The sequence below is a fragment of the Diceros bicornis genome, chromosome 12 (genome assembly GCF_020826845.1).
Source record: "Diceros bicornis minor isolate mBicDic1 chromosome 12, mDicBic1.mat.cur, whole genome shotgun sequence".
NCBI lineage: Eukaryota > Metazoa > Chordata > Mammalia > Perissodactyla > Rhinocerotidae > Diceros > Diceros bicornis.
Genome location: NC_080751.1, coordinates 45,421,058 through 45,436,409, shown reverse-complemented (window position 1 = coordinate 45,436,409; position 15,352 = coordinate 45,421,058). Strand labels below are relative to the sequence as shown.

The 15,352-nt window shown below is 35.8% G+C and overlaps 1 protein-coding gene across 3 annotated transcripts in view; it reads right to left on the bottom strand.

Moving 5' to 3' along the window:
* Positions 1 to 3,007: 3,007 nt before the first annotated feature.
* Positions 3,008 to 15,352, bottom strand: part of SOS1 (SOS Ras/Rac guanine nucleotide exchange factor 1) — a 164,459-nt gene continuing 152,114 nt past the window's right edge. For 2 of the 3 annotated variants that reach the window (XM_058551381.1, XM_058551384.1), the window contains 3 exons: positions 10,726 to 10,770; positions 8,952 to 9,070; positions 3,008 to 8,023 (listed from right to left, as the gene is read on the bottom strand). In XM_058551381.1, the coding sequence (XP_058407364.1) occupies positions 7,532 to 8,023; positions 8,952 to 9,070; positions 10,726 to 10,770 (656 nt within the window). In that variant the 3' untranslated portion in view covers positions 3,008 to 7,531. The remainder of the gene's footprint in view (positions 8,024 to 8,951; positions 9,071 to 10,725; positions 10,771 to 15,352) is intronic. The other variant, XM_058551382.1, reaches the window with a different exon arrangement.

Genomic DNA, 15,352 nt, shown 5'->3' with positions numbered 1-15,352 from the left:
GCCTCAGTTCTCTGCTTCCTTTTATAGTAAAGCTTGAAAGAGGAAAGTACTCTAGTTCTCCTCCTCCCATTCTTTATTAAACTCACTAGGCCCACACCAGTCCCCTGAACTGCTTGTGTCAAGATCATCAGTGACTTTCACCTTGCAAAAGGAATGGTCCATTCTCAGTCATCTTACTATCCCTATCAAATAGCATTTGACATGCTGATCACTTCCTCTACTGAAATAATTTCTTTCCTAGGCCTCAAGGACACAACATACTCTTTGGTTTTCATCTGCCTTACTGGCAGTTCCTTCTTGGTCCTCTCCTAATGTTAAGAGTGCCCAGGGCTCTCCTTTGCTTAGATGGCTTCTTTTTCCAGTCTGTACTTACTTCTTTGGTGATCTTATCTAGTCTGCTGGCTTTAAAATATGATCTTTATGAAAGTGACTCCCAATTTTACATCTGTAGCCCAGAACTCTCTCTTAAACTCCAGACTCATATCTCCAACTGCCTCCTTGGCATCTCTCAGATGTCTAAAATATTTATTGAACTTAACATGTCCAAGCCTGCTTCAACTATATCTTCCCCACCTCAGTTAATAGTAACTTTGTCCTTCCAGTTGCTCAGGCCAAAAACCTACAAGCCATCCTTGACAATTCTGTTCTTACACCCCACATCCAGACTGTCAGCAAATTGGCTGTCTTCCAAATATACCCAGACTCTGACCTCTTCTCACCACTTCCACTGCTATCACCCTGACCAAGCTGCCCTCTATTGGGCTAGGCCCCCTATTCCCATTCTTAACCCCCAATTATTCTCAACACAGCAGCCAGAGCCATCCTGTTAAAATGTAAATCAGATCAGGTTACTCTGCCCAAACCCTCGAAGGGCGCTATTTCTGTCAAACAGAAGCCAAAGTTATTACAAGTAATCTGGAGCCCACTAAACCTCTGATGGCATCACCTATTGCCCACATTCATTCCTCTCCAGACAAGTAGCCTTGCTATTCTTTAGATGTACCAAGTATGCTCTTGCCTCTGGGCTTTTGAATTGGCTGTTCCTTGGGGCCGGCCCCGTGGCATAGCCGTTAAGTGCGCGTGATCCACTGAATTGGCTGTTCCTTGTGACTTGGCACATCCTTTTCCTAGATACTTGCATGTCCCATTCCTTCACCTCCTTCAAGTCTTGACTCATATGTCACCTTCTCCATGAGGCTCTGACCATCCCATTTAAATTTCACCTCCCCTGTCCCCTACATTCCCAGTCACCTTGTCTTGCTTTTTTGTTATAGCAGTTACAACATTCTAATGTGTAATATATCTATTTAGTCTTATAACTTGTCTACATCTCTTCCCTAGATTATTAATCTCATATTGATATGGATTTTTGTCTGTTTTGTTCACTGCTATATTCCTAACATCAGAACTGTACCTGGAACAATAAATATTTGTTGAATGTTGAACACTCAGATGGGCCCTTATCAAATGCTTGTAACTAAGTTCACTAAAAACCAATTTAAGTGACAGTAAACATCAAAGGAAGCTGTATAGTAAAGAATCAAACTATGGGGACTTCAGGATGAACCATCAACCTCTTAAAAAAATCTCAAAGCAGGCAAACTTTGACAGTATATCCCTTATAATTTTAATTCCCATTTATTAAGCACCTACTCTGTGAAAGGCTTTGGGCTTTACACATATCACCTTTAAGCCTCATAATAGTCCCAAATAGTAGATCTATTAACCTCACGTATTGACAAGGAACAGAGACTCTGATTATTTAAATAACTTCTCCGAAGTGACACATCCAGTAAGTCATAGAACCAGAATGTGAATACAGATGTGTGTGATTCCAAAGCACCTGCTTGTTGTACTCCACCACAATGATTCTTCCTTTTCTTGATGGGTCATGTAGAGAAACTAGCTTCTAACATTGGGCTGTAGGTTTTTTTCTTGCCTCCAATGAGAATCAAGAGTCCTAAAATGTTAGAATGGCCATAAACTGCTTTTTTGGAATTGTCCTCTGTCAAAGCTCTCCTTGTCTCTGGAAGCCACGTGCATCTGTCTGCAAAGAGGCAGGCTCAGCTGTGGGCTGTACCCCAGAAACTTAAGCACCCTGGATCTGTGATGAGTTAACACGATTAAAATAAGTAAAAAAGTAAACCACTCGGTTAAAATTCAAAAGTGATATTTCAAGAGCAAATTCAGAATCAAGTTTGGCTAATATCAATATTAACATTATTTTCCTATAGCTATCAAATTGATGACCTAGATTATACTCAATAATACATACTTGGATTTCACAGTGGCCTACAAATGGAATTTGTACAAATTGATGATTTTGTGTCTTTAAACCGGGGCTGGGGCGGGGCACCAATGAATTTTAGCTATTTCTGAAAGCAGTCCTCTAAATACCAGGCATCAAAGTTGAGTCAATGGTCTCAATCACTAATTGCCACATGATGTTGGCTAAGTCATCTCACTACTCCAAGCCCTCACTTGCTTCAATTTTTAAATAAGGGTATCGGATCTTTAAGGATTAAGTTTTTACATTCTGTAGTTCACCATGAATGACCACATTTGCATAATTCTTTACAGTATACAACCGTAAACTGTATGTTTTCATGCCAAACCTACAAAGAATTGCTAAATGTCAGGCTGCCACGTTCCAGCAGGTCTCAGCAAAACTTGCCTGTCAAGAAACTGTGATACTGTAAAACTTCTTTAATGGAATACAAATGCCTCAGCCCCCTGAAACTTCATCCAGGTGACATCCAAGGTCACTAACGTACTAATTTTCATCCCAAGGGTCTCCCACTCACTACAATCATAGGGCTTGATACAGAAGGAAATACTGAACTTCTTTTATAGTAACATGATACAGGAAAAAGTGCCTCCAAAGCAAGACTGTGATAAAAGCAAACTATTTCTATATGGAAAGTATGAGGTAAAATGAGAATCACTAAAGAAATCAAAAATAATTGCCCTCTAAAATAAATACATGCAAAAATAATACACTTATGGGCTATGTAAGGCATTTTTCTTTATTATTTTTCGGTTTATCTTAGTAATGCCAGAAAAATAACAGCCATTATTTTCACTTTAAATGCAAACCAAATACTGCTGCACACAGAGTACAAAGATTACCTACGAACATGGTTAGGTACAAAGGCCATGTTAGATGTATAGACCGCACTTTGCTTTTACATCAAAGTAAGACTGACAGAGCAATTTTTTTTGACAATTATCTTAGCAAATAACCGTGCTACTAAACAAAGGCAAATACACACATATATATATATACACAAACACGTTTCAACTACAGTTATACATGTCACTTTGACAAACAAAGGCTTCTTCTCTGGTAGGTTTCACCAGATATTTGCACCCCAAAGTTCCCTGCCCTGATCCCGCCCCCAAATGCTGACTTGATCTGAAGAAAAAAATTAGAGATGTTCTTAATTAAAGGCACATTTGGCAGCTACTGAAAGTGGCATGCATCTGGCACAGGTGCGCTCTCCCTAAAGCCACACTACATGTGACTTCCATCCTTTCGCATCTTGTTTCTTTGAGTGGTAGTCCAATGTGACCCACCTTTAGCTAACTTGCTTTGTTATTTTGCAGCAACTGGCTACTTAATGCACTATTTTCATTAAAGGCAAAAGGGAAATTTGCTCACAGTCGACAGAAAATGCACTTTACGGTGTCAAAAATGGAAAATAAGGCATGAAATTTACAAAACAAGTTACAAGTGCTTTTGTTGTTTAGATTTGTCATATAGACTTCATGCTTCTTTTCTTAACTAGAGCTCAAAAAATTTCATTGGCTCATGTATAAAGGATTACGAAATGATTTTAAAAGTTAGTAATGAGATGTTTCAAAAGAAAAATATTGAATAAACTAAGTCATCACTTTCCCTTATAAATAAGTTTACTGCATAATTCTTTCAGCCAAACTGATATTAACCTTGTGATGTTTATTTTACTGGTAAATATTAATGTGCAACACAACAGGACCTACACTTGTACAAAAGTCATACAATATAGGTTGAAAGAATAAGTGAACCTACCCATAGCAGCAGAATGCCAAGAAATAAATGGTTAAATTTGTTTCTTTCTAAATCTGGAGGAAAAAAGGTTTTCCTCAATATGTACAACACTAATAAATTGGGACACCCCTCCCTCCATTTCCATTATTTGTTTTGCTGAGCCACTTAAAACTCTGAATTTAAGCTGTCATGAAAAGACAAATGATGAAATACATGATTAAAATAAGCTAAACTTGAGAAGACAAGATCATGATCATAGATACCAACTAATTTTTGGTTTGCTTAATTTTTGATTTATGAAAAAACTCATTAAGGAAGAATTTAGAACCATAATATAGCCCTCAACTGATAGTATTTGTACATGAATACACGTACATGAATAGTACTTTTTCACTAGACTGTTCTGTTGATTGTAGTATAATTAGTGTGGCATGCTCTTTGTTAAATTCAGATCCATTAAAACATTCTTGAGTTATTAGCGCATAGTAACCTACTAAACACATAATTTGATACCCAAAAAGCTTTAATTAAGCAAACTTTTAATGGTTGTATATTTCATGATAATTTGTAGTCTTAAAATACATTTGGAGGACTGGGAAGAGTAAATAAACTGTCTGTCAATAAATTTAGAAACATACTTATCCGTTCCTATTTTTAAAAGTGCTTAGATGTGAAAAGCCTGCCTTTCTATTGCTTACCAGCCTACTTAAGTAAATTCAACCTTGAAACATTTTCTTCATTTTGTGATCCAAAGATAATGAAACATCTAAGAACATTTCCATTTCTAAAAGAAATGTTCCATATTTTGGAATGTGGTTTAGAAAAAGTCATGCTGCACTGTCTTGTAATGTCCTGGGTTCAAAAGCAGAATTTTGTGGTGATGCATTTACCTTCTCAGCCACTTCTTGTCCCTAATTAAGTATATTTTAGTTACTACAAAGAATAAATTTGTCAGCTAATGTTTCACATGTGAAGAAGGCAAGGATACAGTTTTCTCATCTCCATTTAAGGGCATCCAACTGGAATTTTTCTAATCAGTTACCACTGCAGAAAATATTTTTACCCAAATGTCATACTTTGGAATAAAAATATCCTCTATCCACAATGCATATAAAGCTGATGCACAGTGAAGTGGTCTCCTAGAACCACCAGGGTAGAAGAATGGTTCCCTTTGGGAGCAGTATGATTACAACTCCAAATCTGAGTTTTTCCTCTTTATACAATCAGACAGGTTGAAAAGAGGTCATTACCTTATTGAAGGCTAACACACACTGGCCAGAGAGATATTGAATGGGCTCCAATGTGACTTTTCTCAGGTTCTCATTTGGAGTGGGGGTGGGGTGATTAAAAAGGGAGGTGATCAATAAGACATATAAAGGGAAATCCTAGGGACAATGAGGCTGGTCTAATAAGTCATGGGAGATTCTGGAATGTGTATTATGATTAATTGTAGCAGCACTAGTAAGTAGGCTTATCTTTAGATAAATACTTGTTGAATTAATGTTCTTAGGGACACTTTGCATACAAGAGTGGATCTGAAATTAATTTTTTGGGAGACTTTTAAAAGGAGATATTTTACAAAGAGAAAAATGGCTGCCATAAGAGGAATGGTACAGATATGAAACAAAAAAGATTCAACTCTAACAAATAAATAAGGCTGTGATAGGATGGAGAGCTTACTGATGATGCAATCAACATTCTGATCTTAAAGGACTATATACTGTACTATTGTGATGTACATTTAATGCTCTAATAAATATCACAGGAAATTATTAAAGTACTAGGTTTCCACCACAATGTAGCACTTCTAAAAATGTCTCTAATGACATGGTTAACAGAATTGCTGAAATGTTGCTTCATTATTCAAAGGACACATGCAGATACTGATGAACTGATGACTCTCTAAGGATGGAATACTGCACATTTAACAGACATTATAGTGGAGATTAATAAAACTTTTTCTCTTCAACAAGTTGCATGCATTTCAGTCACAGTATTTGTTAGACTCAGAAGATCAGTACATAGGCTTAATGAATAATCCATATTATGATATTAATGATGTAGGTAGATGTTCTATTACGAATAGTTCTGATAGAGCAAAGACCTCAAGCAAGGTAGAATGTTTAAGATAAACTTTAACAAACTGTATACATGTTGCCTAGGAAATTTAAAAACTTACAAAGTTCTGCTTAAAAGATAGCCATCCTATTCTAACCAAATATTTTCCTACATGCCAAACTGCAACTTTAGATCATTCTTTAAGATGAATACATACATCTGGAACTAGAAACCAAGGCGTACCACAATACGTGCTTTTATGCTTAGTGTTCGTGTGTGTGTGTGTGTGTGTGTGTGTGTGTGTTTCAGCTGAAAGAATAAGAATCAACCATTTTCTCCATATAATAATTTAATATATGCCAGCCAAACAAAGTATTTGTATCTTTATTCAATTAAATTAAAACAGACCTGCCAGGTATAATATATAACATTCACTATATACACATGATTTAAGCAATGCAAGGTAATTCGAGATATGCTGATTACTCAACTATTAGTAAAACATGAACGGTGTCAGTGATGCCCAGCAAGTGCTCCTTTTCACACTGGGTGACTGCATTTCCATAGTATGGTTAGAGGGACAGCTATGAACCAGGACATGGATTAGCAGTAAACTTTTGTGGGAGAAGGGGAGAAAATGACCATCTAGTATAGATTAACAGTCTCCTAAATGTAAATCGTATACTTGACAATTACATTTTAAAAAAAGTTCTTCTGTCATGTTAATGACACAAAACTTCTCTTGTTTGAAGGCAACACCACCACATTTTGTTTGTATAGGGAGGGTGGGTAAGGACTATTCTTAAAATTCGTATAATTATTCTTAAAAAAAAAAGTACCTCTTTGGTGAAGCCTCGGTACCCATTCAATTCACTGTAATAATCTGTAAACAGGACTGTAGTACAGTGCTGGGCCTTGATTCCAACAAGGTCAGGTACCACAGCCTTTCCTCACAGTCCTTTGAATGATTTTTAAGAAAATATTCTAAAGTAGGACGAGTAAAAGCAAAGGAAAACAAAGGAGGATATGAAGATCCCTGTTTAAGATTTCTTTTTAAAAAGTGCATAATATTTTGAATTACAAAAACTGTCATCATGTGGGCCTGCTGGACACTAGACTGTGTTTTCCATCCCTTTAATGATAAAGATCACTTCACAAAAAGAGGACTCCTGCCTATTGGCCGGAAAAAGTCCCTTTACTTGATTTTCAGGTGCAATCAGTTGTCCAATTCCTCTAGATCAGTCTTTCCATATTCTAAATGAATACCATTTTCATTTTATAATTATGTCTAGGTTAAAATTCATTGTCTTATACTGCATCTTGAAGTAGAGTCATTAGTGTTTGGAGTTCTCATTTTAACTCCTCAGTGCTGGCACATTCAGTGCATCCATTGCCAGCAATGGATTTGGGGCTAGGAAAATGTACATCCCAGTACAGAGGAACTCAGGAAGAATGAGCATTCTCCAACAGTGGTGGTCCATCTCTGTGCATGGATGGGTGTGTGTGCTCCCTTTTGTAAGTTTTTGGAGGGAGTTTAGGGATGTGCTGAGAAGTGCTTTGTCGTGGAGGAACAGGCGGCCCAGCAATGGGATGAAGGTCCACTTCTTGTGTCAATGGTGGTGATGGCAGATGCCTTCTCGTGCCATGAGGAGAAGGTGTTTGAGGAGGTGGTGGTGTAAAGGGAGAAGGGCTGTTTGGGAAGAAGGCATTGCCATGGTCACTTTTTTTGCCCAAAGGGGGAGGTTGGAGATGTAGTGGTGAGCTTGAGAAAACATCAGGTGTCCTCACAGGTTCTCGTGGTGGTAATAAGGGAGGGCTTTCAGGAGGGTCTGATATAGAGGTCCGGTCTGATATTGAATATCGTGGTGAATAGGCTTTTGATGTGGGTTGCCTAGGAGGAATTGCTGGGGGGCTGTCCAAATGCTTAGACATAATCTAACACAAATGAAAAACATAAAACACATTTATTAATAATGTAATTGATGTGGTATCATGAATATATTAAGAATTAAGTTGGGGTTTTCAAACATGCTATTGGAAGATCCCAGGTTTGCATCAGGGAGTTTGCCATATGTTTTAAATGGGAGGTTATGCCAATTCATTAAAAAAATTTTTTTTCTCAATGTTAAGTTTTTACTATAATTATTTTCCTCAAAATTTTGTTGTTTGCTATTGCTTACCTATCACTCAATCTAATCTAAGATCATTTCTGATTTAACATAAGTTACCTGTTAATTTTACAATTTTAAACTTAATATATTAACATTTCACGATGGTTTGCAAAGAGTGTGTTGACTTGTCCAGCTGCTCTGTCCTCTGGACACTTTGACAACCACTGAATCAGTTAACAGTTGGCAAAGAGAGAAATTTAAACAGGTGGAAAAAAATAGCTATTATGAGCCTTTAAGGTCTCTTCCAACCCAGAATTTTCCTGAAAATCCTATTTAAAAGCATGTCAGATTCACTATTAAGGGCTCAGATAGGTAACATTTAGCATATGCTAAGATACAGTTTCACTCAAAATGTGCTTTCATATAAATCTTCACCTCTCTCCTTCTTTCTCTGTGTATGTGTTTTTAAAAAACTGCTTAAGCCTACATTACTCTTAGCTTATATATTAAACTTGTTTTTTCCTTGACAGTACCAATAATTTAGATTTACAAGGGTTTTGAATACGTACCAAAAAACTACTTTCAGAAGAAAGGAAATAAAAATACTGCATGGTAAATCCATATTTAATTCCTGTTTAAACTCTATTAAGCCCAAATACTCTGAAGTGTTAATCTAATCCTAGACAAAAGCAACTGATTATAATGTAACTATGATGATTCCAGTTTCCAGATAACAAGATCTTCTACTTTACCTTAGATGGCGAAGATTCCGCTGGGGCAGATTCTGGTCGTCTTCGCGGAGGAACAGGAGGGGGGACAGGCGCTTCATCAGTGCCCTTGGTTAAACTTATAGAGGATACTGAGGCAGATCCTGTAGGATGTTAAATTTTTTAAAAAGTTCACAGGAATTTTATTTCATCTATTAATCCTGAAAAGGCTTAGCTGGAAACCACTTATATTTATTAAAAGAAATGTATAGAAGTATCAAAAACAATTCAATAAACCAACACTCAATAGTATTCCCTTTATTAAAGCAAACTACTATAAAAGCATGCAGAAATTTCTTAGCAGAATTTTCAGAAAAAAAGCTGCCTAAGATATTCTGTTATTTTGCTTCTTGAACAAAATAACATTCCCACTGTTAATCTGTTATTGAAATTTTTTTATTTGGGTCTGATTCTCAGATTTTTGGGAGAGATAGCAAACTATTAAAAACCTTTGGAATGTTAATTTTTGTTAAGCTTTTGTGATGGGCTCATTTTTTTTCTCTAACTTGAATAGTATAGAATGTCTCTGCTCTTACTGGATAGTTCTTGGATTAGTTTCTTATCTTAACCACTCTCCCCAGTGTCTTTCCCCAGCAATTCTCTAAAGGATGCCAGGGAGGGAATCTAGTGTCTAGGGGAGGAGGAGTCTCTCCTCATTCTGCTTAGGTCTAGGCTCTCCTTGGCAAGTAAACAAAATCAGGTTCATCATACTCTAATCCAAAAATTTTAATTGTGATGGAGCTATTTAAGATGACTGAGGCAACCCTGATAATAAAAACAGAAATTATACTAAAGTCTAGTAAACCTGATTTAAGAATAAGTTGATGAACTGGCACAAAAAAGGTAAGTAAAGCTTCTAATTGGAACCTATCTTACAGACATTGATGATGACAAGGGCATAAAATAGGCATATAATTACACTTTGAAAGACAATATTTATGTAAGTTGTTAGCTAGTTTATGAGCACTACAAAAAAGATATGAAAAAATACTAATCATTCAAAATTATATTTGGCTGGTTCTTTTTTCCTGTAAGCATTGATATTATTCAAATGAGCAACATTTTGATCACCTACCGTTTTCTTAAGAGACTATGTAAGTTAATTTAGCTTATAACTAATATTTTCCATTGTACATATTTTGAAATCATTTGTATGAATGACAGCAAAAAACATTAATCTATTAGCTTAAAATTTATGGAATAGTTTGGTGAGTTGTTAGCTTACTTTAAAATTAAAAACAAATATCTACAATGTAACTTTATTTTGCTTAACAGTGATGAATATTTAGGCTATATACTTTAGTTACAATTATAAGATAGTTCTTCTAAAGTCAAGTAACAATTAGTTGCCTACAATGCTGTCGGCCAGGCTAAGTGTATTTTGTGGTTTAGACACTGCATGTAGCTGCCAGCATTCCCATATGCGCATGCATGCTCTTGCTTTTTTTTTTAAAGTTGAGCATTAAAATATATTTAGAACTCTATAGTTGGAAAAGAGAAATGGTTAAATGTGGAAACCACTCATATAATAATGTTCATATAAAAGAGAAAAAAGGTTTTTACAAAAAGTATATAAGTTTAAGCAAATCATTTATGATCAAAAGATAGCACAAGTGAAGGCCTCACTTCTAAGATGTTGCAAGCAAGGTACCAACGCTGCCAGACCCAGGAAGAATTTTAGCAGGAAAGGTTACACCACACTTGGTTTAATTTTTAAAGCCAAAGCGAGAATTATGAGTCTTAAACCATATATACTAACTTGGGCCATGGGGCAGTGTAACTTGGATAAAGACGGTATCGCTGCCTGTGAAAGGAAACAAGAAAAAGTAGATTTTTCTTTCATTGATATAGTCAACTCATCTGTAAAAATTTATTTATGATAAAAATGTTATTTTTGTCATTCTAGTTTTAAAGAGTGGTATAACAGTCTTTAGTAAAAGCTCATTACTACTTACTTTTCAGAAAAATAAAGAATTGAGTTAACATCATATTGGGAATTTTGAAGATTCCTTCTAGATTCACTACTTGATGTCATAAGAATTAAATGAAAAGGTTTCGGGAGAAAACTAAAATATTCTATGTTACTGTAAGACTTTTAAAAATGTATGAACCAATTCAAGCAAAGAATTCAGCTGGACATATAGAAATATGTCATTTACTAAAGATTATTTTGAAATCTCAAATTTGTGAAATAAGTAGTAAATAACAAATTTATGTTATATAAATTAAAAACTAAAAGGGAATTTCTTACTACTATTATTATTATATAACTTTGAAAATGTTCTTGGGGCATATACTCTCATCACAAAATAACGATAGCTTTGGATATTACCAGACAAGCTGGAAAGTGATATAGCTTTTTCCTCTCTATATTCTTGAACCCTTAAAAAAAAAATCAAGTAAAATTTGGTGCTTAGACACATTTTATATAGGACCCTCACTAATAAATTTAGAATGTCTAATTTCAGCAATACTAATTCTTTTAAGAAAAAAATGAAAATCATAAAAGCCAAAGCCACAAGAGCATTAAAGTAGAAAAACTGAGACAAAAGGCTAGATATCTAAACCGGTTCTAAATCAATATAGTCATTTATGTCACACTGCCTCACATTACCAACATACTGAACAGATAATATCCAAGATACTAAAATAATTCCTATAGCACTAGACTGAGCTGATTTTTAAAAATTCAGGTTTCTCTCTTGTTTTTACACAATAGGCAATCACTGAAATAATTTGGACCATTGTTTTTTCCAGCTTGTTTGGTCAGAATGAGGATAATTTTACATTCCAGGTTCAGTGGGAAAGACTACTAATTTGACTGCTTATATACATACAGTGGTCTTATTTCCCAGACAGCCCCAATTGCAAATAATCTACCCCCATTATCTCCTTTCCATATGTACTGATATTCATTTGGAGGCCATGGTAACTAAGGGTAGCAATCCAGCTAATTCTAATAAGCTATCTCTCGAAAGATTAAAATTCATTTTTATACTTTGATATTAAATGAAGCTGTTGTTCTGGCAATGATTCTCTTCACTATTTATTAGGCACCTAGGACGTAACAGGGGTTAAGGGAATATGCAGCTCTAGTGTTTACCTACTTATATATTTTCCACTTTTCGTGGAAAGGAAGTAAATATGCCTTCTGGAGATAAGCCTCAAGAACATGGTAGTACACTTAGTATAATAAAGTAATAAAATCAAAACACAAAGCTTATGAAAGCTATAAACTGCAGGCTTTTAGAAAGAATGATTATACCTATGCATACACACTTGTGCACACAGACATAGACTTGGCTCTAATCATATTTATATACGGCAACAGGCTTAGATTCATGTATTTGGTAACTTTGGGGCACTTTTCTGATTTGTCACTTTAATTGCTTGGTCTCACTGCCTGGAAAATGCTATAAAAAACTCTTTTAGAATTATACATGATCTAATCAAGAAATATATACTAGAAATTTTAGTCAGCTAGGTACTGAACAAATTTATTGATAGTGACTTAGAAGCGAAATCCAATTCATTAAAAAAGTAGTATTAATTTGTTAAGTACAAATCCCAGACAAAACAGATCAGTGGTTCTCAATCTTGGTTGCATATTAGAATCCCCTGGGGAGCTTTTAAAAAATACTGATGCCCAGGTGCCAATGCCAGTCTAATTCAAGTGTGGGTTGGATGTAGGTATTTCTTTTAAGCTCCCCAGGGGATTATAATGTACAGTCACAGTTGAAACCACTGTTGAAGATACTCTTCAATTTAAAATGAGTCATTCTTGAAATAGGAACAAGCATTTTCCTATAGAAAAAAATTATATAAATCATGAATAACTTGTTAAACTCACCAAAGCCCATTAAATGCAAATATATTTGAGATTAGAAACTAATCACCTACAACAATCTTCTATGAGGAAAAGCCTTGCAATCCAGCTTGAAATGCTTGGAATACAGCTTTTCTTATCAAAGCTTCCCCTACACTAAGGGACAGAACTAAAGCTCGTAAGTAGCACACAGACCAGGTCAGACCTTGGTTCTCCTTTATGACCAGGCAACGTTCAAACAGGAAGGTACCAAGAGCACTTCATCCCCTGCCCCTCCTTGCTATAGCACAAGAAGCAAAGCAGAGAGTTGGGTGGTCCTTCCCCTTTTCCTAGCCACTGTCATCATCACTTAGAGGCAGATCTGGCCAGGGCGAGGTGTGGAGCAGGACCCTGAATGTGAGGATGTGTGTAGCAGCACTAAGTAGGTGGCTAATTTCCTCCCGTCTGTCTTCACTGCAAAGCTTTCCATGACCATTCTTGCCCATTCCATGGTCATCTTTGTGTAAACTTCTACAGCATCTATGTCTTCACCACTCATTTAGCATTTTGCTAAGCACTTACACACCTCCTCTGGTAAAGCTTGCAATCTTACTGAGAGATGGAAAATAACCATAGTACAAAAAGAATCATAGCATTTAACAATGGTTAAGCATTTAACTATGATTTTCTTTGTACTATGATTATTTTTCATCTCTCAGCAAGATTGCAAGCTTTACCAGAGAAGACGTGTAAGTGCTTGGCAAGGAGTGAGATATGCAACAGATATTAGCTGAATAATTATGGGTTTTAAAGTAAATTATTATGAAAAAAACTATAAGAAGCAAACAAGTACTATTATAACTGATCAAAAATTCTAGTCAAACTTTGGTGTTTGAAAAACTGGAGCAATGGAACTTTATTCTGCTTTATATTGAGTGGAATATTTTCAGAAAATCTTAAGAATGTAGGCACAGCAGCTCTTTCCTGCCAGGCACTGAGGGAAACACAAAAAGTAGGTATTCATTCTGTTGGCAACACAGTGGGTAACAAGTTGGGCACTCTGGTGATGCCCCCACAGCACTAGCAGATCTGTTAAGCAGAAGTGGGGTCAAAAGCAGATGAGGACATTTAATACACATAGGCCACTGATAAGTTTTAAGTAAAGGACTAATTGAGCACACAAATGGTTTTATATTATGCTGGTTTATTTGATTTTGAAATCAGTTATTTTCAATTTTTACTAAGAGCAAAAGAAAGAGTAATAAGAGTTTTTTTTTAATCACAAAGAAAAGAGAAATTGAGAAAATCCTCCAGGCTAAGATTACAAAGCCTAACTCCTGGAACAATGGTTTCTCAACTCGCCCAGCTATTTAGGTTAATAATGTTCCACTTCCACATATGACAGAGCAGTGATCTAGAGGACTGCACTCCAAAATGACTCCTTCTCCCGTTTGACAAATCACTTAAAGATTTAGCACTAGCAGGGAATGTAATGTGCTTATCTCCTGTTTTTCCACCTCTTTTATGTTTAGCTACTTCTTAAACTAAGAGAAGTAGAATTTGCAATTGATGACTTTCATGTGATTTCAATAATTTACCTACTTGGGAATCTTTATAATATAGACCTTAGCCATCTCCTCTAGGGAAAAAAAACCCTGAAAACAGTTAAATGGGTCAGAATAAATAATGATTTTAGACCAGGTATACTACAAAAAGTGCTGGTTTTATTTTGTTACTTAATTTAGGGGGTTGATGAGTTGGGGAGAAAAAAATGGGAATTTTTTTACCTGGCGTTTATTTGAACTTATCATCAAAAGTATCTTGATAGCTTACTATGTGCGTAACATGACTCCATAATCCTCAGTAGCCAAATAAAGCAAGATGTAGTAATTCTCAAAATAAGTATACTTCAGGTGGTAAAAAGACAAGACAAACTACGAATGTATGTGTAACACAGGAAAAAATAAATAGGATTCTGGACCACATCTCAAAATAATATAGCTCCAAAGAATAATTTTAAGTTGATTTTTGTTAAAAAAGTTAGATTCTGTGAGTTAGAAGAAACCTTAAAAATCTAGTTTGATCCTCAGAAGGCACAGAAAAAGTATTTTTATAAAACCAGAAAGCTCACTAGCAGACCAGGATGATAAACCTCGACTCGCAACTCCTAGGTCAAGGCTTCTCAACCTCCTCCCCCATAGTAATGTCATGCTGCCTCAGTACTGCATTCTGTTCTGTCAGATACTAGGGTTGATCTTGATTTGTACACTGAGCTAAGAAAGCCAATGGGAAGAGCATGGGGAAGTGGTTGTGACGGGGTTACAGGTGATTGGATTTAAGTTTTGATTTAATAATGAACAAATGAAAAAAGGTATGTTCTTAGTAGACCTTTAAGGTTCCACATGAAATTGATCAGGAAATTAATGGAAGCAGGGTGATCTAGATATTAAAGGTAGCCTCTTCAAAGGGCTAGGGCTGAGCTGTGCCGTTTGGTAGCCACTAGCCACATGTGGTTATTAAGCATTTGAATGTGGCTAGTCCGAATTGAGATGTACTGTAACTGTAAAATGCATACTGGATT